The sequence below is a fragment of the Sorex araneus genome, chromosome 2 (genome assembly GCF_027595985.1).
Source record: "Sorex araneus isolate mSorAra2 chromosome 2, mSorAra2.pri, whole genome shotgun sequence".
NCBI classification, from domain to species: domain Eukaryota; kingdom Metazoa; phylum Chordata; class Mammalia; order Eulipotyphla; family Soricidae; genus Sorex; species Sorex araneus.
Window position 1 is genome coordinate 249,118,181 of NC_073303.1, and position 20,818 is coordinate 249,138,998.

General features: G+C 54.0%; 1 protein-coding gene across 1 annotated transcript in view; it reads right to left on the minus strand.

Moving 5' to 3' along the window:
* Positions 1–14,646, minus strand: part of CDHR2 (cadherin related family member 2) — a 31,714-nt gene extending 17,068 nt beyond the window's left edge. Inside the window, exons 1-14 of the mRNA XM_055124750.1 lie at positions 14,611–14,646; positions 14,287–14,352; positions 12,384–12,526; positions 12,194–12,244; positions 11,398–11,487; positions 8,266–8,355; positions 5,984–6,109; positions 5,746–5,892; positions 5,549–5,624; positions 5,328–5,434; positions 4,757–4,990; positions 2,749–2,904; positions 2,504–2,662; positions 2,225–2,286 (exon numbers count right to left, since the gene is read on the minus strand). Coding sequence (XP_054980725.1) covers positions 2,225–2,286; positions 2,504–2,662; positions 2,749–2,904; positions 4,757–4,990; positions 5,328–5,434; positions 5,549–5,624; positions 5,746–5,892; positions 5,984–6,109; positions 8,266–8,355; positions 11,398–11,487; positions 12,194–12,244; positions 12,384–12,526; positions 14,287–14,323 — 1,478 coding nt within the window. The 5' untranslated portion in view covers positions 14,324–14,352; positions 14,611–14,646. The remainder of the gene's footprint in view (positions 1–2,224; positions 2,287–2,503; positions 2,663–2,748; positions 2,905–4,756; positions 4,991–5,327; positions 5,435–5,548; positions 5,625–5,745; positions 5,893–5,983; positions 6,110–8,265; positions 8,356–11,397; positions 11,488–12,193; positions 12,245–12,383; positions 12,527–14,286; positions 14,353–14,610) is intronic.
* Between the last annotated feature and the right edge of the window lie 6,172 nt (positions 14,647–20,818).

A 20,818-nucleotide genomic window follows, 5' to 3' on the forward strand; every position in this document is an offset into this window, starting at 1 on the left:
GGGCGTTTGCCTTGCACGCGGCCGACCAGGGTTTGATCCACGGCATCCCAAAGGGTCCCCTGAGCACCGCCAGGAGTGATTCCTGAGTGCAGAGCCAGGAGTAACCCCTGAGCATCGCCGGGTGTGACCCAAAAAGCAAAAAAAAATTTTTTTTAAAGCAAAAAAAATAAAAAGCACACATTCCTTACAAGCAAGAGGCCATGAGTTCGATCCCTGGCGCTGCCCCACGTGCACACAGCATAGTCCCAATGACTCCGGGACTCCTTAATTGCACGTAATTAAGAAGAGTGTAGGGGCTGGAGCAATAGCACAGGGAGTAGGGCGTTTGTCTTGCACGTGGCCGACCCGGGTTCGATTCTCAGCATCCCATAGGGTCCCCCAAGTAATTCCTGAGTGCATGAGTAATTCCGCCAGGAGTAATTACTGAGTGCAGAGCCGGGAGTAACCCCTGTGCATCGCTAAGTGTGACAAGGAAGGAAGGAAGGAAGGAAGGAAGGAAGGAAGGAAGGAAGGAAGGAAGGAAGGAAGGAAGGAAGGAAGGAAGGAAGGAAGGAAGGAAGGAAGGAAGGAAGGAAGGAAGGAAGGAAGGAAGGAAGGAAGGAAGGAAGGAAGGAAGGAAGGAAGGAAGGAAGGAAGGAAGGAAGGAAGGAAGGAAGGAAGGAAGGAAGGAAGGAAGGAAGGAAGGAAGGAAGGAAGGAAGGAAGGAAGGAAGGAAGGAAGGAAGGAAGGAAGGAAGGAAGGAAGGAAGGAAGGAAGGAAGGAAGGAAGGAAGGAAGGAAGGAAGGAAGGAAGGAAGGAAGGAGTGTATGATTCCTGCTTTCCAGCGGGGCTGTGAGATTCCCGCGAGGGTGTCAGCTCCACAGCGACCCCTAGCGCACGCCCCCAGCTCCGCTACAGCCACGTATACGCGCATGCGCCTGAGCAGAGCCCAGTGCGGCGGGAAACTAAAATAGGAAACAAACCCTCAGAAAACACACCGAGAGCTGGAGACAGTAGAGTGGGTCGGGCGCTTGCACTGTGCTAGCTTGTGGGGTTTGAGCCCCAGAATCCTCTAAGGTTCCCCCACACACACCCCAGCCCACCAGAGTCAGGAGTAAGTCCTGAGCACAGCCGGGTGTGGCCCCCAAACAAAAACAAACAAACAAAAAATGATGGGCTGGGGAGATAGTAGAGCGGGGAGGGTGTTTGCATGGCCCGCAGATGGCTTGGGGGTTTCCGTCCCGGTCCCCCAGTACGCCCTGGAGTAATTCCTGAGCGCAGAGCTAGGAATAAGCTCTGAGCACAGCCAAGGGTGGCCCCAAATCCCAAAATCAAATCAAAATGCAATTTGGGGAGGAGGGCAACCAAAGAGACAGTGCAGCAGGTAGTGCCTTGCACACACAGCCAGTTTGGATCCTCGAACCCCGCCGGGCCTGATCTTTGAGCACAGAGCCAGAGGTCAGCCCTGAGCACCACCGTGTATGGTCCAAACACACACACATTAAAATTAAAAGTAAACCAAGGCCCTGGCCAATGTCAACACTGGGAGTGTGTGAGCTGCAATGTGGAGGCTGGTGGGCTTGGGGGGGGGGGGGGTGCTACCTCATCAGACACTGCTACACCAGGGGAGGAGAAGAAAGTGGAAGCAAAGAAAGAAGAATCTGAGGAATGATGATGACATGCGTTTTGGTCTTTTTGGTTTTTTTGTTTGTTTTGGTTTTTTTTTTTTTTTTTTTGCTTTTTGGGTCACACCCGGCAATGCACAGGGTTACTCCTGGCTCTGCACTCAGGAATCACCTCTGGCGGTGCTCAGGGGACCATATGGGATGCTGGGAATCGAACCCAGGTCGGCCACGTGCAAGGCAAACGCCCTCCCCGCTATGCTATCACTCCAGCCCCTCTTTTTGGTTTTTTTGATTTGTTTTGTTTTTCTTTGAAGGGGGGGGCCACACAGGGGTTCCTCCTGGTTGATGCACACAGGGATGACTCCTGGCGGTGCTCGGGGGACACTATGGGATGCTGGGAATCGAACCCGGGTCAGTCTGCGTGCAAGGCAAATGTCCTGCCCGCTGTGCTATCACTCCAGCCCCCCTGATTAGGGTCGTTTGACTAGGCCTTTTGTAACATATTCAGTGAAAAGCTTAACTCTTAAAAATTAATTGATTCATTACATTCAAAGGCAAACTGGGGTCCCATTCACCTGCCAGGCCCCCTTGATCCTGCCCACACGCAATGCCTTCCTTACCCGCTTCCTGGTACCAGACTGTACGTGATCTCGCCCCAGTAGCCCTGGTCTTCGTCATACGCCTGTGAATTAGACACACAAGGGGCTGCTTGCGGGTCACACTCACTAGATGGGGCAGGGTCACCTTGCCTTGGCCCCAACACAGAAGCGCCTCTACTCCCTGGGGAACACCCCCGCCCTCCCCCCCCCCCCCCGCTCTCCCCCCCCCCCGCCCCCTGCACACGGGCCTCCACCATCAGACAGGTGGGTGGGGCAGGGCCATCCATCCCACACACTCACGGTGATGTTTTCGATGACGACATTCTTTGTGCAGTTTTCCTGGACCTTTAAGTCGTACTGCTGTTGGGGGAAGGTGGGCCTGTGGTCATTGATGTCTCGAAGATAGATGGTCACGTTAGCTTCAGAGGTGTTGCCGCTTTCCGTGTCGTTGGCCACGACCTGGGGGCAAGGGAAGCAACTTGAGGCGCCCGAGTCTGAGGGCCCCAGGACTCCTGCCCCCCCGGCACACCCAGAGCACCCCCCACCTTCACTGTGATGACTGGAGTTTTCTCAAAGTCCACCAACGTCGAGTTTTTCACCAGCACCTGCACGTCGGCTGAGCCCGAGGCACGCTCTGGAGAGACGCTGAAGGCGTTGGAACCGGGACCCACCAGTGTCAGCGTGAAGGTACCATTGGTGCCCTGTGGAGGTTGGGGTGAGTACCAGGCATCCAGCACGGCCAGGCACCCCAGGCCTGCCCCCCACGACCTGGATGCAGGCAGCTGCCAATGGAAGTGTGGCCAGCTGACGTCTCAGAAGACACGGGGGAAGGAGGATATTGGGGGGGGGGCTGGACAATTGTGCATCAGTCCCTGGATCTGGGGTGCAGGGTCCCACAAGGGTAGGAGAGACGAAGCCTGGGCAGCACTCACTGCCGATGGGCACTACTCTGACGTCCCTGAGCAACCCACACTCGTATACCAACACCCACAGCAGCACCCAACGCTACCTATACAACACCCAAACCAGCACCCAACACCACGAATACAACACCCAAACCAGCACCCAACACCACCAATACAACACCCAAACCAGCATTCAGCCACACCAATATGACACCCAAACCAGCACCCAACACCACCTATACAACACCCAAACCAGCACTCAGCCACACCAATATGACACCCAAACCAGCACCCAACATCACTCATAAAACACCCAAACCAGCACCCAACACCACCTATACAACACCCAAACCAGCACCCAACACCACGAATACAACACCCAAACCAGCACCCAACACCACCAATACAACACCCAAACCAGCACTCAGCCACACCAATACGACACACAAACCAGCACTCAGCCACACCAATATGACACCCAAACCAGCACCCAACACCACCAATACAACACCCAAACCAGCACTCAGCCACACCAATATGACACCCAAACCAGCACCCAACACCACCTATACAACACCCAAACCAGCACTCAGCCACACCAATATGACACCCAAACCAGCACCCAACATCACTCATAAAACACCCAAACGAGCACCCAACACCACCTATACAACACCCAAACCAGCACCCAACATCATCCATACAACACCCAAACCAGCACCCAACACTCCAATAAAATACTCAAACACCCAGCACCATCAACATCCATAACAATCCTCAACACCACCAGGCCAAAACCCCATGTGAACACCAGTAGTGCCCAACACCTCTACCAACACCTAAAACCAATACACCAACCCCCAGCACCAACTCCAAACATGCATACCAACGCCCAACACCCAGAACCCAGAGCAATACTGCCAGCCCCCATACAGCCACCCAGTGCTAACCCCAAACATGGATCCCCAAAACTGCCAATGGCCAACACTCATACCAACAACCAACACTACAAACACAGTCCAATATCCCATGCCCCAAACTCATAACAATACTAAAACCTACCCCAACCTTCCTAACCATTAGCACCCAACACCAATACCGGTCCCTACCTCCATCTCTCAGCGCTTATACTAGTTCCCAACACCCACACCAACAGTAGCCAATATCAGCAGTACCCAAATAGCCACCCATGACCCACAGTGCCCCCCGACTCCCCCACTCGATGACATCCACCAACTCAACATAGCCCCTACTTCCCACCACACAAGGCCATCCTCCACTCACTATCACATGCCAACTCGGTGTCACCAGGTACTACCAAGCACCACCCGTGAGTCACCAGGCTACGTCACCCACGTGGCACATCACTCCAGTACCTTAGGGACCTTCCAACTGAATGCTCCCGCCCAGTGATGCAAGATGAACCCCACACCACTGGTTACCTCGTGGCTTCCCCAACTACCTGTCACCACCAAAAAACTCAACACCACCAAAATTTTATACCCGATCAATATGACTTCGGGATGAGTCCGAATCTCTGATACACCGCTCCCCTCCCCAAGCACAAGACCACCCACACCCACTCATGCCCTTCCCCCAGCCCTCTCCCGTGACCCTTGACCCTCCCCATGTTGGGGGGGGCACCTGCCTTGTCGGGGTCATAGACCACCATGGTGAGGTTGTCGATGGGGATGCGCGTGGATGCGTGCTCGTCCACGGAGCCAGAGAAGTTATTTTGCCGTTCTTGGGGAGAGAAAGCACACTTCGGGAAGCTGCAGTTGAAAAACTCAGGAACGTTGTCATTGACATCTGTCACAGTCAGTGTCACCCATGTGCTCGTCTTGGCCATCTGCCCGTAGGTGTTATTTTTCGTCTCCGTGGCCTAAAGGTAGAACAGAGGACACGGGATTGAAGTGAGAAAACAAACCAGCACTCAAAGAACTGGAAAGATACACTACAGCGTGTGTGTGTGTGTGTGTGTGTGTGTGTGTGTGTTGTCTTGGCCCTGTATGTGGCCGACCCAGGACACACCACCCCACCACAGGGTCCCATGAACCCTTCAGGAGTGACGCCTGAGCACAGAGCCAGGAGTCAGCCCTGAGTACTCCCAGGCGTTGCCCCCTCCCCCTGCCAAGAAAAAAAACACAGAAGCAGCGCTCAGCGCTCAGAGGCTGGAGAGTGATGGTGCAAAGTGGGGGGCAGGGGGGACCTGCACTTACCGTCACCTGCAGCCGCACCTCCTCATTCTCCTCACGGTCCAAGGGACCGTCAACTTCGATCACCCCACTTGAAGAATTAATGCGGAACCAGCCAGGATTGGTGGAGTCTGGTGGAAGGGACATCCGGTGGCTCCTACTGACAGGGCTCCTCCCCTCCCCCCCCTCACTCTCCCCGCCCCCTCCCCGCCCCCGGCCCAATCAGGGTCTCCCCTGGTTCTCACCCGTGATGCTGTATGTCAGTTCCCAGTTGAGACCTTTGTCGCCATCCACAGCCTCCACCTTCAGCACTGATGTCCCCTAGAAGGGCAGCACATGGCGGGGTCGGGGGTGAGAGCAACCCTTTCCCACCTCTCATCCGCACCCCCACCGCACACCGTCTCCCCCCTCCTCCCGGTCCCCCTCCCGGTCCTCTCCACACCTCAGGTGCATCCTCAGCCACCGAGGCCGAGTAGAACTCCCGGAGAAACTGAGGGTCCAGGTCAGCCTCGTCGATCACAGTGATGGACAGGTAGAAGGGATCGGAGCACTGGGTGACGTGTTTCCCGTTATACTCGCCCCCCCTGTCCTGTGGGGAGACCCGTCGTCCTCCATGAGCCCAGAGCCAGGCTCCTGGACCACCACACACACCCCCACTCTCCGCCTGCGCCCCCACTCACACAGGCCCCAAGTTTCAGCTGGTAGGAGGAACTCTTGTTGTTATAGCTCAGTTTGTCTTGGAGAATGACGGAACCATTTATCTCGATGGTGAAGAGATTCTTGGTCTCGTTGTTGTTGGGGACGACCTAGGTAGGCAGAGCATCACGTCAGCGCATCCCCCCGTCCAGTTCCCAGGGACCTCTCCAGGAAGTGGGGCAGGGAGGGCTGTGGGTGGAACATTGTTCTAGCTAGCAGATTTTTTTCTTTTTTTGCCTTTTGGGTCACACCTGGCAATGCACAGGGGTTACTCCTGGCTCTGCACTCAGGAATCACTCCTGGCGGTGCTCAGGGGACCCTATAGGATGCTGGGAATTGAACCTGGGTCGGCCGCGTGCAAGGCAAACGCTCTCCCCGCTGTGCTATTGCTCCAGCCCCAACTAGCAGATTTTTTTAAAATTTTTTTTTTAATTAGGAGCTGGAGTGATAGCACAGCAGGTAGGGCATTTGCCTTGCAGGCGGCCAACCCGGGTTCAATTCCCAGCATCCCATAGGGTCCCCCAAGCACTGCTAGGAGTCATTCCTGAGTGTAAGCCAGGAATAACCCCTGTGCATCACCGGCTGTGACCCAAAAAGCAAAAAGTTTTAAAAATTAAAAAAAAAATCAAACCGGGGCTGGAGCGATAGCACAGCGGGTAGGGTGTTTGCCTTGCACACGGCCGACCCGGGTTCGATTCCCAGCATCCCATATGGTTCCTTGAGCACCACCAGGAGTAATTCCTGAGTGCAGAGCCAGGAGTAACCCCTGTGCATCGCCAGGTGTGACCCAAAAAGGAAAAAAAAATCAAACCACTGGGGCTGGAGCAATAGCACAGCGGGAAGGGCGTTTGCCTTGCACATGGCAGACCCAGGTTCGATCCCCAGCATCTCATATGATCCCTTGAGCACCGCCAGGAGTAATTCCTGAGTGCAGAGCCAGGAGTAACCCCTGTGTATTGCCAAGTATGACCCCCCCAAAAATTAAATCACCATGAGATAAGCAGAAACAAAGTTGTCCATGATTGGGTTTCAGTTATACAATGTTCCAATGTCCCTTCATCAGTGTACATTTCCCGCCAGCAGGTTTTTTTTTTTTTAATCATGAGACCTCGGGTCACCTTCACACAAACATCGCTGTTCTGTGGTTTGGGGGTTTGGATTTGAATTTGGCTTGAGGGGCCACCCTCAGTGGTCCTCGGGGCCTTTGGCTTCGAAGCTTTGTACTCAGGGAGGCTCAGGGGAACCTGTGGGGTGCTGGAGATCAAATCAGGGTTGGCTGTCTGTGAGACAAATGCCTTCCCGGCTGTTCCATTTCTCAGGCTCGGGTCTGTGTGATTTGGGGTTATTTGTTCCATTTGGGGGATACCTCCAGCAATCAATCTCCACCTCTGGGAATCAACCCTTTTGGGTTTTTTTTTTTTTTGGCCTTTGAGGTCACACGTGGCGATGCTCAAGGGTTACTCCTGGCTCTGCACTCAGGAATTACTCCTGGCATTGCTGGGGGGGACCCTATAAGATGCCGGGGATTGATCCCAGGTTGGCGGCGTGCAAGGCAATCGCCCTCCCTCCCCGCCTCGCTCAGGCCCCTCAAGAATCAATCCTGGTGAGCTCGCAGGACCCTGTGGGATAGAACGTGGGTCAGCCGGGTGCAAGGCAAACGTCCTGCTGGCTGGATTCCTGTTCCGGCCACTTGCTGCGCTCTGAAGCCAGGACATAAAAGGTCATCAAACTTGAAGGCGGCCCCCTCACCCCACCCCTGAGCATCTCCGGGTGTGGTCCCCAAACAAACAAAAACAAAAGAACAAACAAAAGAAAGAAAGTGCAGGTCTGGAGCAATAGCACAGTGGGATGGCATTTGCCTTGCACGTGGAAGACCCGGGTTCGATTCCCAGCATCCCATAGGGTCCCCTGAGCACCGTCAGGAGTAATTCCTGAGTGCAGAGCAAGGAGTAACCTCTGTGCATTGCCGGGAAAGAAAGGAAGGAAGGAAGGAAGGAAGGAGGAAGGAAGGAAGGAAGGAAGGAAGGGAGGGAGGGAGGGAGGGAGGGAGGGAGGGAGGAAAGAAGGAAGGGAGGAAGGAAAAAAGAAAGTGCGTCCTGCTTCCTGTCCCCCCAAAGGGTCTGATGCTCTTCCAACACCCCACCCCCACCATAACTCTCACAGCCCCCCTCCCTGCCCCCCAGTGGGGTCTCTGAGGGCTGGAGTGGGAGGTGCTGCCCCCTGGTGGCGAGAGGAGCGGCGGGGGCTGGACGTGCCGGTCACTCACCCCGCTGATGTTGTAGATCACTGACCCTGCTAGTCCTGAATCTGCGTCTTTTGCCGTCGCGTTGTATATCACGGAGCCCGGCGGCAGGATCTGTAAGGAGAGACAAAGTGTCCTGTTTCAAAAGGAGGAGAAGGAAGAGGAGGAGGAGGAGAGAGAGAGGGAAGAGACCCCAGAAGCCCCTGGGACAAAATCAGCAACTGGGGCTGGAGTGATAGTCTGGCAGGGAGAGCGTTAGCCTTGCACGCAGCCGACCCAGGTTCGATTCCCGGGCATCCCGTTGGGGCCCCCGAGCACCGTCAGGAATGATCCCTGAGTGCAGAGCCACAAGTAACCCCTGAGCATCGCCGGGTGGGACCAGCCCTCCTCACCAACCCCCTCCCCCCCGCAAAAAAATCAGCAAATTCCATTGTGGGTGTGGCGATGGTTACAGGGGGGAGGGCTCTTGCCTGGCACACGGACCACCCCAGAAATGATCTTTGAGTGCAGCGCCAGGAGCCCACCCTGAGCACTGCCGGGTGTGTCCGGAAAAAACAAACCAAAATGAAAAGACAGCCCAGATGAGCAGCTCAGCGCTGCCATCGGGCCACTGCAGACTCGGGGGATCCCGCTCTGCCCCCCACCCCTCCCTCTGCTCTGCTGTGTGCTGGATGCTGAGCCTTTGCGTCCGTCCCCTTGAACATCCTCTCTTCCTTAGTTCCTTTCTTTCTCTTTTTCTTTCCTTTTTTCTTTCCTTACTTTCCTTTTTTTGGCTTTATGGGTCACACCTGGCGATGCACAGGGGTTACTCCTGGTTCTGCATGCAGGAATTACTCCTGGTGGTGCTCAGGGGACCTTATGGGATGCTGGGAATCGAACCCGGGTCGGCCGCGTGCAAGGCAAATGCCCTACCCGCTGTGCTATTGCTCCAGCCCCCTTTCCTTCCTTTTCTTTCCCTTTCTTTCCTTCCTTCCTTTCTCCCCTTCCCTCACCTCCTCCTTCCTTCCTTCTTTCATTTCTTTCCCTCTTTCCCTCCCTTTCTTTTATTTCTTCCTGTCTTTTTTTTTTTTTTTTTTGCTTTTTGGATCACACCTAGCGATGCTCAGGGGTTACTCCTGGCTCTGCACTCAATAATTATTCCTGGGTGCTAAGGGACCATATGGGATGCCAGGGGTTGAACCTAGGTCCACTGTGTGCAAAGCAAACGTCCTCCCGGCTATGCTAACCCTCTGGCCCCGCCCTCCCTCCCACCCTCCCTCCCTTCCTTCCTTCCTTCCTTCCTTCCTTCCTTCCTTCCTTCCTTCCTTCCTTCCTTCCTTCCTTCCTTCCTTCCCTTTCTTCTTTCCTTCTTTCTTTCCCACCTACCTATCTAGCAGTGCTCAGAGCTTATTCCTGGTTCTCTGCCTGACCCTGGAATGTCCTTTTCTTGGAGTGCCCATGGCTAGCTCCTTCTTGCATTCTAGGGTCCTGCTCAGACATCCACTCCTCAGAGAAGCCGTGGGTGACCTCCATGGATAGCGTCCTCTTAGCAAATTTTCTGCCTTGTTCTTGTTATGCTCTTGGTAGAACCAAGCGCCGGCTCAAACCATTCTGCTAGTTGTATGTTTGGTTCTTGGCTGTCTGTTCTCTTCACCAAAAGGTCATCTGCTCAACGTTTTCGGCACCAAGGGCTGTGCCCAGGGGCCTAGTAGGAGTCTGATTAGCGCCTGTCACATCCTGGTGAGAACCTCCACCTTGACGTCTTTGAAACCATGTGACAAAGAACGCCCAGAAAAAAAAAAAAAAAAAAAAGAACGCCCAGGACTGGTACCGGGCTCACTGCTCACAGACCATTCAAGCAGTTCACAGGGGCCCTCACCCCTTTTTCCAGAGCACCAATCAGAGCCTTCCATATCTTTTGATTGATGGGCACATGACCCAAGATGGGCCAATGGGAGTCAGCCCTGGGATTTTGGATGGTCCACTGAGAAAGAGTTGGTGGAAGTTCAAAGGGGGTGGGAATTAACTAGCTTGTAGCTTCTGGGAGACACTTTCATCACCTCCAGGGAGGAAAGTTCCTCTGCCCAGCATAGAAATAACAAAAGAGGGGCTGGAGTGATAGCACAGCAGGTAAGGTGTTTGCCTTGCACGCGGCTGACCCGGGTTCAATTCCCAGCATCCCGTATGGTCCCCTGAGCACAGCCAGGGGTAGTTCCTGAGTGCAGAACCAGGAGTGACCCCTAAGCATCGCTGGATGTGACCCAAAAAGCAAGAAAAAAAAATTGAAGGCCAGAGAGTTGATACAGTGGGGAGGGCGTTTTCCTTGCCCCTGGCCAACCTAGATTCGATTTCTGGCACCCCACAGGGTTCCCCAAGTCCTGCCAGGAGTAATTCCTGAGTACAGATCCAGGAGTGATCCTTGAGCACCACCAGGTGTGCCTCTTGCTCCCCCCTCAAAAAAAGGAACAAAGGTGAGTGGCAAAGTGAAGTGTTTTTGCATGGATGTGGTGTGGGGAAGCCCATACACCCAGCAGTGCTGGAGGTCATACTCAGTGGTTTTTTTTTTGCTTGTTTGTTTGCTTTTTGGGTCACACCTGGCAATGCTCAGAGGTTCCTCCTGGCTCTGCACTCAGGAATTACTCCTGGTGGTGCTCGGGGAACCCTATGGCATGCTGGGAATCGAACTCGGGTCAGCCGCATGCCAGGTGAATGCCCTCCCCCCGCTGTGGTATGGCTCCAGCCCCATACTTGGTAGTTTCTGAGCAACAAAGAATGCCAGAGATTGAACCACGCAGAGTTCTGTCCTTTAAGCCATCTCCTTCCACGCTAAAATTAGTCCTTTTTCAATGACCTGGTTTGAGTAGCTGGATCCAGCCATACCTGAAGCTGGTAATACCGCTCCATTTTTCATATACATTAAAACGGTTTTCTTTTCCTTTTCGCCTTCCTAACTGGCAAAATCTCCATCCAGTTGGACTGACTGCGTCATTCTTGAAAGGCTGCTGGAACTATTGTCCATGGGGGATGGGGGGGTGATCCTCCCTACACTTGGTTTCTTCAGCAGCCCAGCAAGAAGATGCCATCCCTGGCATCCTGGATTCCCCCCCTCAAGGGCTGTCTTTAATCTGGGGTGGTAGCCTGCATCCTATCCAGGCGCCCCCTTAAACCAGACATTACCTCACTGATGCTGATGGAGGAGACAGTATTCATGAAAATAGGCTTATTGTCATTCCGATCCAGTATCTTCACTAGCATATACTTTGTGACCTGCAGGAAGAAAGCCCCGGTGAGCATGGGAACTGAGAGCTGAAGCCGCAAGCAGGAGGGTTGAGATGGGAGCAGCTTCTGCTCTCTTAGAACCTCCAGGGACGGTCAAAAAAGGGAGAAAGGTAGGAGAGAGAGAGAGAGAGAGAGAGAGAGAGAGAGAGAGAGAGAGAGAGAGAGAGAGAGGGAGGCAGAGAGGGAAGGAGAGAGGGAAGGAAGGAGGGAGAGAGGGAGGCAGAGAAGGAAGGAGAGGGAAGGAAGGTGGGAGGGAGAGAGGGAGGGAGGCAAAGAGGGAGGGAGAGAGGATGGGAGGGACAGAGGAAGGGAGGGAGGGAGGGAGGGACAGAGGAAGAGAAGGAGGAAGGCAGAGAGGGAGGGAGGGAGGAAGGGAGGAACAGAGGAAGAAAGTGATGGAAAGAGGGAGGGAGGAGGAGGCAGAGAGAGGGGAAAGGGAGGGAGGAAGGGAGGGAGGGAGGGAGGGAGGGAGGGAGAGAGAGGAAGGGAGTGACAGAGGGAGGGAGGGAGGGAGACAGAGAGGGAGAGGGAGAGAGGGAGGGGAGGGCTGATGGAGGGAGGAAGGAATGGAGTGAGGATGAGAGGCAGGCAGGGAGGGAGGCAGAAAGACGGAGGGAGGGACGGAGGGAGGGATGGAGGGAGGGACGGAGGCACAAGCAGTCACACCTCAACATCCTTCTATCTTCCAACTTACTCTTTCGTTTAATTGCAGCACAAAGATCTCTATTTCAAAATGTGTCGTTGTCTGCAAGAACAGAGAAAGGTGTCCTCTGTGAGTGACGCTCCGGGTGGAAAGACAGGAAGGGGGCCCCATAGAACTCCGGCTCCCAAGGTGGTCCCTATCTCCCAGCCCTTCCTGGAGTGCTGTCAGGGCGCTGCTTTACCTCGTAATCCAGCAAGGCCCGGAGTGTCACCTCTCCAGTACTATTTGTGACATTGAAGAAACCGGAATAACTTGATGGAGTGATGCCAAAGATCAGATCGCTCTGAGTCGGGTCATTGACCGTCATCCAGAAAACCGTGTCACCTGTGAAGGTGGGACAGGACTGGGACTGCCAAGCTCTGCAGCCAACTGAAAACTGGGGAACTGCCCCCCCCCCCAGCCCCCAACCCTCTAGAGCCAGCCCTTGAGACTCAGGTCTAGTAGTTGACTGTTTTTTTTTTTCTATTTGTGACCCGGCAAAGCTTAGGGTCACTCCTGGATCTGCACTTAGGAATTATTCCTGGTGATGCTTGGGGGATCACAGGGGCTGCTGGAGATCGAACCCAGGTCGGCCACGATGCAAAGCAAGCCCTTCCTGCTGTAATGTCTTTCCTTGTACAATCATTCCTTGAGGGGCTTAAGGGATCTTGCAGGTGCTGGGGCCAAACACTAGGTTGGCCTTTGTCAGGCAAGTACTACCACTGTATTACCCATCTTACCCCTAGGATTGATCGATCCCTGAGCACAGAGCCAGGAATAAGCCTTGAGCACTACTAGGTGTAGCCCCCAAAGTCAAAAATATAAATCCATAAATGAAGACATCAACAAAATGATAAGTACCCAAAAGATAAAGACCTCAAAATTCATCAATATATGCATAAACAAATAAAACTGGAGAAATAGTTTTGCTTGGGTTCGTTTCATTTTAGTTTTGCTTTTGAGCCACATTGGGTGATGCTCAGGGATTACTCCCAGCTCTGTGCTCAGGAATCGCTCCTGGCGGTGCTTAGCAACCCTATGGGATGCCCAGGATAGAACCCAGGTCAGCAGCATGCAAGGCAAATGCCCTCCCCGCTGGACTGTTGCTCCTTGCCCTGGAGAAATAGTCAAAGTGAGCTAAGAGCATGGTTTACGTGCAGGAGATCTGTACTCCTACCTGACCCTGCCACAGTCCCCCAGTCCCGCTGAATCTGCCCCCACCCCCCCTCAAAAAAACATTAGTTAAGTTAAGAAGGATGGGGCTGGAGTGATAGCACAGCGGGGTGGGAGTTTGCCTTGCACACTGCCTACCCGGGTTCGATTCCCAGCATCCCATATGGCCCCCTGAGCACCGCCAGGAGTAATTCCTGAGTGCAGAGCCAGGAGTAACTCCTGAGCATCGCTGGGTGTGACCCAAAAAGGAAAAAGAAAAAAGGCAAAGGTGACAACACAGCTTGTGGAGTTGTCCATTTTGACAGCGATCCTAAAGAAAAATTGCAGGGGCTGGCGTGCTAGCACAGCGGGGAGGGCGTTTGCCTTGCATGCAGCCAACCTGGGTGGATTCCCAGCATCCCATAGGGTGCCCTAAGCACCGCCAGGAGTAATTCCTGAGTGCAGAGCCAGGAGGAACCCCTGTGCATCACCGGTGTGACTCAAAAAACAAACCAAAAAAAAAAAAATGCAGGGGCCAGAGTGATAGTACAGCGGCTAAGGCCCTTGGCCTGCATGTGGCCGACCCAGGTGTGATGTCCATCACCTCACTGGGTTCCCTGAGCTCCCAGGAGTGACCCCTGAGTGTAGAGCCAGGAGTCAGCTCTGAGCACTGCCTCGTGCGGCCTCAAAACAAAAACAAAAGGAAATCGCTGTTGTAGCAATTTTGTTCCTGGAACAAGGACCTCACTCAGAAGAAAATGTCCCCCACGGACACAGAAGGCCAGCGGGGACCCCAGCAAACCCCAAGCCGGGAGTACTCCCTGAGCACTGTTGGGCAAGGAATGTTCTGGAACCAACATTCTTGAGCAAAGCCTTCGCCCCTCCTTGATGCTATGGGAATGGGAGCCGTCACCCCAGCCGTGGGCGAGCCTGGACCCACTCAGGGAACTCACCAACTTTTGTATCCTCTGGAATTTCCACAGACGTCATGTTGGATGTAAACGACGGAATGGCGGCCACTGTAGGGACACAACATGCTAGGACCCAGGGACCCCCAGCCCCCCCAAAATAACAAGCCCCTTCCTGCCTCCTGGGAGACCCCATATTAACCCCCAGAACCAACTTCACCCCCTGGGATTTCTCCCCAAGGGGTCTCCCTCCTTGGCAAACCAAGCATGGGAGGGGCTCTGAGACCCCCGCCCCCTCCCCGCCCCCACTGTTTCCGGGGCACATCCTCAAAAGGCAGCAATGTTCGGCCTAAGAGGGGCGGCACCCACCAGACACCAGAAGGGAAGGAAGCAGGATCAGGCAGGGCCACGCCATTGCTCGGAGGGACCTGGGACAGAGATAAGAGATGATGGGCTGAGAGATAGTCCGGGGCAAGCTACCCCTGGGTCCCGGCCCAAGGACCAAACCCTGACAGCACGCCACGAAACAAACAGAGAAACAGAAAAAAAAAATACCATTAACTCCCCTCTCTGGCACCAGCTACCCTCTTAGTCCCCACCCCAGGGATCCACTTCCTGTCCCACATCCCCAGAAACAACCCCTCCAGAATGCTCTCATCCAGGGCTGAAGACTTGCATCCAAGCCCCCCCCCCCTCCGCATTACTGCTTAGGACCCCTGAGCACAGAGCCATGGCCCGGAACCAAAACCAGACCACACCCGGCTGGAGCAATAGCACAGCAGCGGGGAGGGCGTTTGCTTTGCATGTGGCGGACCCGGTTCGATTCCCAGCATCCCATAGGGCCCCCCCCCCCAGCACCGCCAGGAGTAATTCCTGAATGCAGAGCCAGGAGGAACCCCTGAGTATTGCTGGGTGTGACCCCCAAAAGCAAAAAGTAAAAAATTTAACCCCCCCACCATGTCCATGTCCAGCCCGCTCCACCCCCTCATTGCTCTCCAGCCTATCCACACTCAGGCACCTTCCCTGCCACCACCCTCAAGTTCGGCTCACTTATATGCAAATCACCCTGCCAGCTTCAGCCAATCACCGCCCTCCCTCCCAATCCCTTTTACAGGGATCCGCCAAAGAAGGCGACCCAAGACTCTCAAGCCCCGCCCTCCTAGCCACGCTCCCACGCCTCCCTTAGCGCTCTACTCCTCCTGTTTCCCTGGGGATTGAACCTCCTTTCCATGTTGCTCTGCCAGGCCCTGCAAACTACCTTTCTCTCTCTCTCTCTCTCTCTCTCTCTCTCTCTCTCTCTCTCTCTCTCTCTCTCTCTCTCTCTCTGTCTCTCTCTCTCTGTCTCTCTCTCTGTCTCTCTCTCTCTGTCTCTCTCTCTCTCTCTCTCTCTTTTTACAGGTTGGAGGAGGCGCCATACACCTGGCGATGCTCAGGGCTTATTTCTGGCTCTGCGAGCAGAAATCACTCCTGACTGTGCTCGGGGACCCTATGGGATGTTGGCGATCGACCCCGGGTCAGCCGCTTGCAAGGTACAACGGCCCTTGCATTGTACAGCCATGCATTGTACAGCACTTGCCTTGTACAGCCCTCCCCTCTGTACAGCGGCTCCGATCTGCAAGCTGCCTCTTTGTTTTTGAGGGCTGTTTTTATTACTATTATTATTATTGTTATTATTATTATTATTATTATTGTGACTGCTTTTTGTGTCACATCCGGCGATGCTCAAAGGTTAGTTACTCCTGGTCCTGCACTTAGGAGTTACTCCTGGCGGTGCTATGGGGTGCGGGGAATCAAATCACACGCAAGGCAAATGCCCTACCCGCTGTACTATCGCTCAGGCCCTCAAGCTTACTCTTTGGATGACCCTTTCAGAGCACCCATTGGAGGAAGTAGCTGAGCACTATCTCCCTGTGTGTCAGCCTCTCCCAGTGGACTAGGGGAGATGTGGGGCAAAGTCCAGGGGTGAGCCGTGCTGGAATGATGGAATGAATGAGCTGGTAAATCAGCCCTGGGGCCACTCGCAGCCATTCTGAAGCTGGGGCAGAGGGTGATGGCGCCCTGTGTGCAAGTCCACCGTATTGGTGGGCAAGTAGCTTCATGTCTCTGAACCTCAGTTTCCCCATTCACAAATCAGTTGTGGCAGGCGCACAGGATTTGAGTGATATTGAAGTCGAGCCCGGATCACAGGAAGTTGAATGAGCATTAGCCATTTAAAAAAAGATTTTTTTTTAGTAGGTTTTGTTTGGTGGTGGCCACAGCTGGCAGTGTTCAGGTTTGATTCCTAGCTCTGTGCTCAGGGGACCATATGGGATGCTGGGATTTGAACCCAGGTCGGCCGTGTGCAAGGCAAACGCCCTACCCGCTGTGCTATCTCTCCAGCCCCCATCCTCTACTCTTGAGCGTTCTTCCCCAATTAGGCATGGATCAAAAAGTTTGTCTTGGGGCTAGAGAGATAGCACAGTGGATCAGAACTTCCTTTTTTTTTTTCTTTTTTGGGTCACACCCGGCGATGCACAGGGGTTACTCCTGGCTCTGCACTCAGGAATTACTACTGGCGGTGCTCAGAGGACCATATGGGATGCTGGGATTCGAACCCAGGTGAGCCGCGTGCAAGGTAAACGCCCTACCCGCTGTGCTGTCACTCCAGCCCCTAGCACTTCTATTTCTAAACAGCCAACATGGCTTTGATTCCCAGCCACCTCTCAGGGTCCCCCTGAGTCTTGCCGGAGTGATTCCTGAGCTCAGAACCAGCAATAAGCACTGAGCACCACAGGTGTGGCCCCAACCCAAGAAAGTAAAAATAAAAATAATTATATATATATGTATATATGGGCCAAAGTGATAGTACCATTGGTAAAGTGTTTGTCTTTCATGCATCCGACCTGGGTTCGATCCCCACCATCCCTTATGGTCCCCCAAGGATCACCAGGAGTAACTTCTGAGCGCAGAGCCAGGGGTAACCTACCTGAGCATCACTGGGAATGACCCAAAAAAGTCAAATAAATAAGTAAAATATAAAATAAAAAAACATTCCCCAGTGTTAAGAAATAAACTAAACTCAATAAAATAGATCCATCTTAATCTTTTTTCGTTTTGCTTTTGGGGTCACACCCAGCAATACACAGGGGTTATTCCAGGTTCTGCACTCAGGAATTACTCCTGGTGGTGCTCAGGGGACCCTATGGGATGCTGGGAATCGAACCCAGGTCAGCGGTGTGCAAGGCAAATGCCCTACCCGCTGTGCTATCGCTCCAGCCCCAGATCCATCTTAATTTTAAATAATAATTAAGGGAGGGAAACAAAATAATAATAATAATAAATAAATAAGAGCAAGAGTAAAGTGGGGAGGGTGTTTGCTTGCACACACCCAACCCGAGTTCAATCCCCGGCATCCCAAAGGGTCCTCTGAGGACCCCCAGGAATGACTCTTGAATGTAGAGCCAGGCATCAGCCCTGAGCACCGCTGAGTGTGGTCCCAAACCAACCAACCAAACAAGCAAACAAACAAATAAATAAATAAGGACCGAGTGATAAGAGATTGGGGAGGGCGCTTGCCTGACAAAGATCCCTTCCAGCTTTGATCCGTGGCATCCCATAGGTTCTGCCTGCCAGAAGTGACCCCCGAGTCCAGGGTCAGGAGTAAAACCTGAACGCCACCGGCTGTGGCCCCCGAAACAAAAGTAAATAAGAAATAAAATCCTGCAGTTGGACATGTAAGACATGGGGTGTCTCCCGTACACAGCCACTAGGGCTCCTGGGAGCTTTTCCCCTCAGGCCCCCCCAGCAGCCCCCCACCCATCCAGGGCTCCCCAGACCCAAAGCAAGGCCCCTGGCCCAGGGGTCAGCAGAATGTCCAGTTGGCAGCCAGTTCCCCGGCTTAAGAGGCGCCCTGGAGGAAGGCGCCCAGCTCAGACTTCTTCTGCCTCCCTGTGAGTTATCTTGTTTTTGTTTTTGTTTTTTTACTTTTTGGGTCACACCCTATGATGCACAGGGGTTACTTCTGGCTCTGCACTCAGGAATTACTCCTGGCGGTGCTCAGGGGACCCTATGGGATGCTGGGAATTGAACCCAGGTCAGCTGCGTGCAAGGCAAGCGCCCTACCCGATGTGCTATTGCTCCAGCCCCCCGTGAGTGAGTTATCTTGGAGGCCGTGCCCAGAGAGTAATTACTGGGTGACAGTAATTACTGTGGTTCCCAGAAGCCTGGGGTGACGGGGCAACGGGAACAGAGTTGAAGTGATGTGTCAGCTGAACCCCCGAGGTTGAGGACATGGCATGAAGGAGAGACATCTCCTGTTTTTTTTTTTTTCTTTTTGGGTCACACCCAGCGATGCACAGGGGTCACTCCTGGCTCATGTGTAGGATAACATAGCTTCAGGTAGTTTAGGTTTATTGGGTTACTCCCGTTACAGTGCTCCCACTCCTCTTTGTAAACATTGTTTTTCTCTTCTCCTTGAGTCCTTTGCATAGTTTACTCAGAGCCATGTCCTTTTTGTATGGGCACAGGAAGACTGAGCAAATGCTATGCTTTTATAACCTGGGAGTCATTTGACTCTACATGATATTTTCCTCCTGGGCATCTGTTCTCTCAACCTAAGCCTCAGCTGCCCTTACTTCCTAGCACCCCCAAAAGCAGGGTCCCGATGAGGGGACGAGACGGACCCAGGGCAAGCGGTGAGTTGTGTGCTACCCTGGCATCGAGATGGGCCTAGCCGAAGCACCTAATGCTTAACTATAAGTTAAGAGCTTGATCATGGACCTCATGCACTCAGGAATCACCTCTGGCGGTGCTCAGGGGACCCTATGGGATGCTGGGATTCGAACCCGGGTTGGGCGCGTGCAAGGCAAATGCCCTACCCGCTGTGCTATCACTCCAGCCCCCTGTTTTTTGTTTTGTTTTGTTTTGCTTTGTGGGTCACACCTGGCAACGCACAGGGGTTACTCCTGGCTCTGCACTCAGGAATGACTCCTGGCGGTGCCTGGGGAACCCTATGGGGTGCCGGGGATCGAACCTGGGTCGGCTGCGTGCAAGGCACACGCTCTCTCCGCTGTACTATCACTCTGGCTCCTCTTCTGTTCTTCATGAGGAATCCCACCCTGCTCCCCTCCAGTTCCCACTGAAGAGGCGACAGAGGTGGGGAGACACCCCCCCCCGCTTTGCCCCCCCACCAGCCCGTCCTCTTCCTCCAGGACCTAGACCAGTCTTCCAGGGAGTCTCCCCACAATCCAAGACAACAGTCCCTCTCTGCTCTCCGGCTGCTAAAGGGACAGTGGTGCCCTGCCTCCCTCCTGTGCTCCCACCCTAAAGCATTCTGGGCACGCTGTTCTTCCTGAGGGCGAACCCCCTTTAACACTCAGGTTCAAAGTAGAGTGAGGAGGGGCTGAGGCAATAGCACAGTGGGGAGGGCGTTTGACTTGCATGCGGCCGACCCGGGTTCGATTCCCAGCATCCCATATAGTCCCCCGAGCACCGCCAGGAGTAATTTCTGCATGCATGAGCCAGGAGGAACCCCTGTGCAATGCCAAAAAGAAAAAAAAAGTGGGGTGAGGTGAGGAGTGATCCCTGAGTGCAGAGCTGGGAGTAAGCCCTGAGCACTTCGGGTCAAAAGAAAAAGAAAAACAAAAAACAAAAAATGGGTTGGCGGGGCAGGTCAGGCTCTGGATTTGCAAGCTGCTGATCTGGGTTCAATTCCCAGCAACCCATAGGGTCCCCTGAACCCCACCAGATGGGATCCCTGAGCACAAAGCCAGGAGTAAGCCCTGAGCACTGCCAGGTGCATCCCAGCCATCTCCCGCCAAAAAAAAAACGTGGGAGCGGAAGGGCAGGAGAGAGAGTCCAGTGGGACCCCTCCCCCCCAACACCCGAGGTGCTTGTCTACATGTGGAGGACCTTGGCTTTGATCCCTGTGGGAGCAGTCAGGGGGTGATCCCTGAGCACCGCCGAGTGTGATCCAAAGCCAAACTCAGCGAAGGGAAGTCGGCGACCCCGGGCAGCAAACCCCGGGACCCGACAGCGCCGGTGAACTCAGCTCGGAGAAGTTCCTGGGAAGTTGGGAATCCGCCCTCGGGGAATTCCCCCACCCAGTCGCCAGATGGTCGGGAACTGCGTGAGGATTGGAACTTTGTCCCCAGGTCCACTCCTTGGCCGCCATCGTCACAGAGGAGAGAGAAGGTACCACCAGGGCGGACACCAGAGCCTCAGGAGGCAGAGTTCAAGGCTTCGGATTTTCTCTTCCTCATTGTCATGCGAAACCCCTTACTATTTTGGTTTTGTTTGGTTGGTTTTGGTTTGTTTGGTTTTTTTTTGGGGGGGTCACACCCGGCGATGCACAGGGGTTACTCCTGGCTCATGCACTCAGGAATTACTCCTGGTGGTGTTCGGGGGGACCATATGGGATGCTGGGATTCGAAGCCGGATCGGCCGCGTGCAAGGCAAACGCCCTACCCGCTGTGCTATTGCTCCAGCCCCTTGGTTGGTTTTTTGGTTCATTTTGTTTGTTTGTTTTTTGTTTGCTTTTTTTTGGGGTCACACCTGTACTCCTGGCTCCACACTCAGGAATCACTCCTGGTGGTGGTGG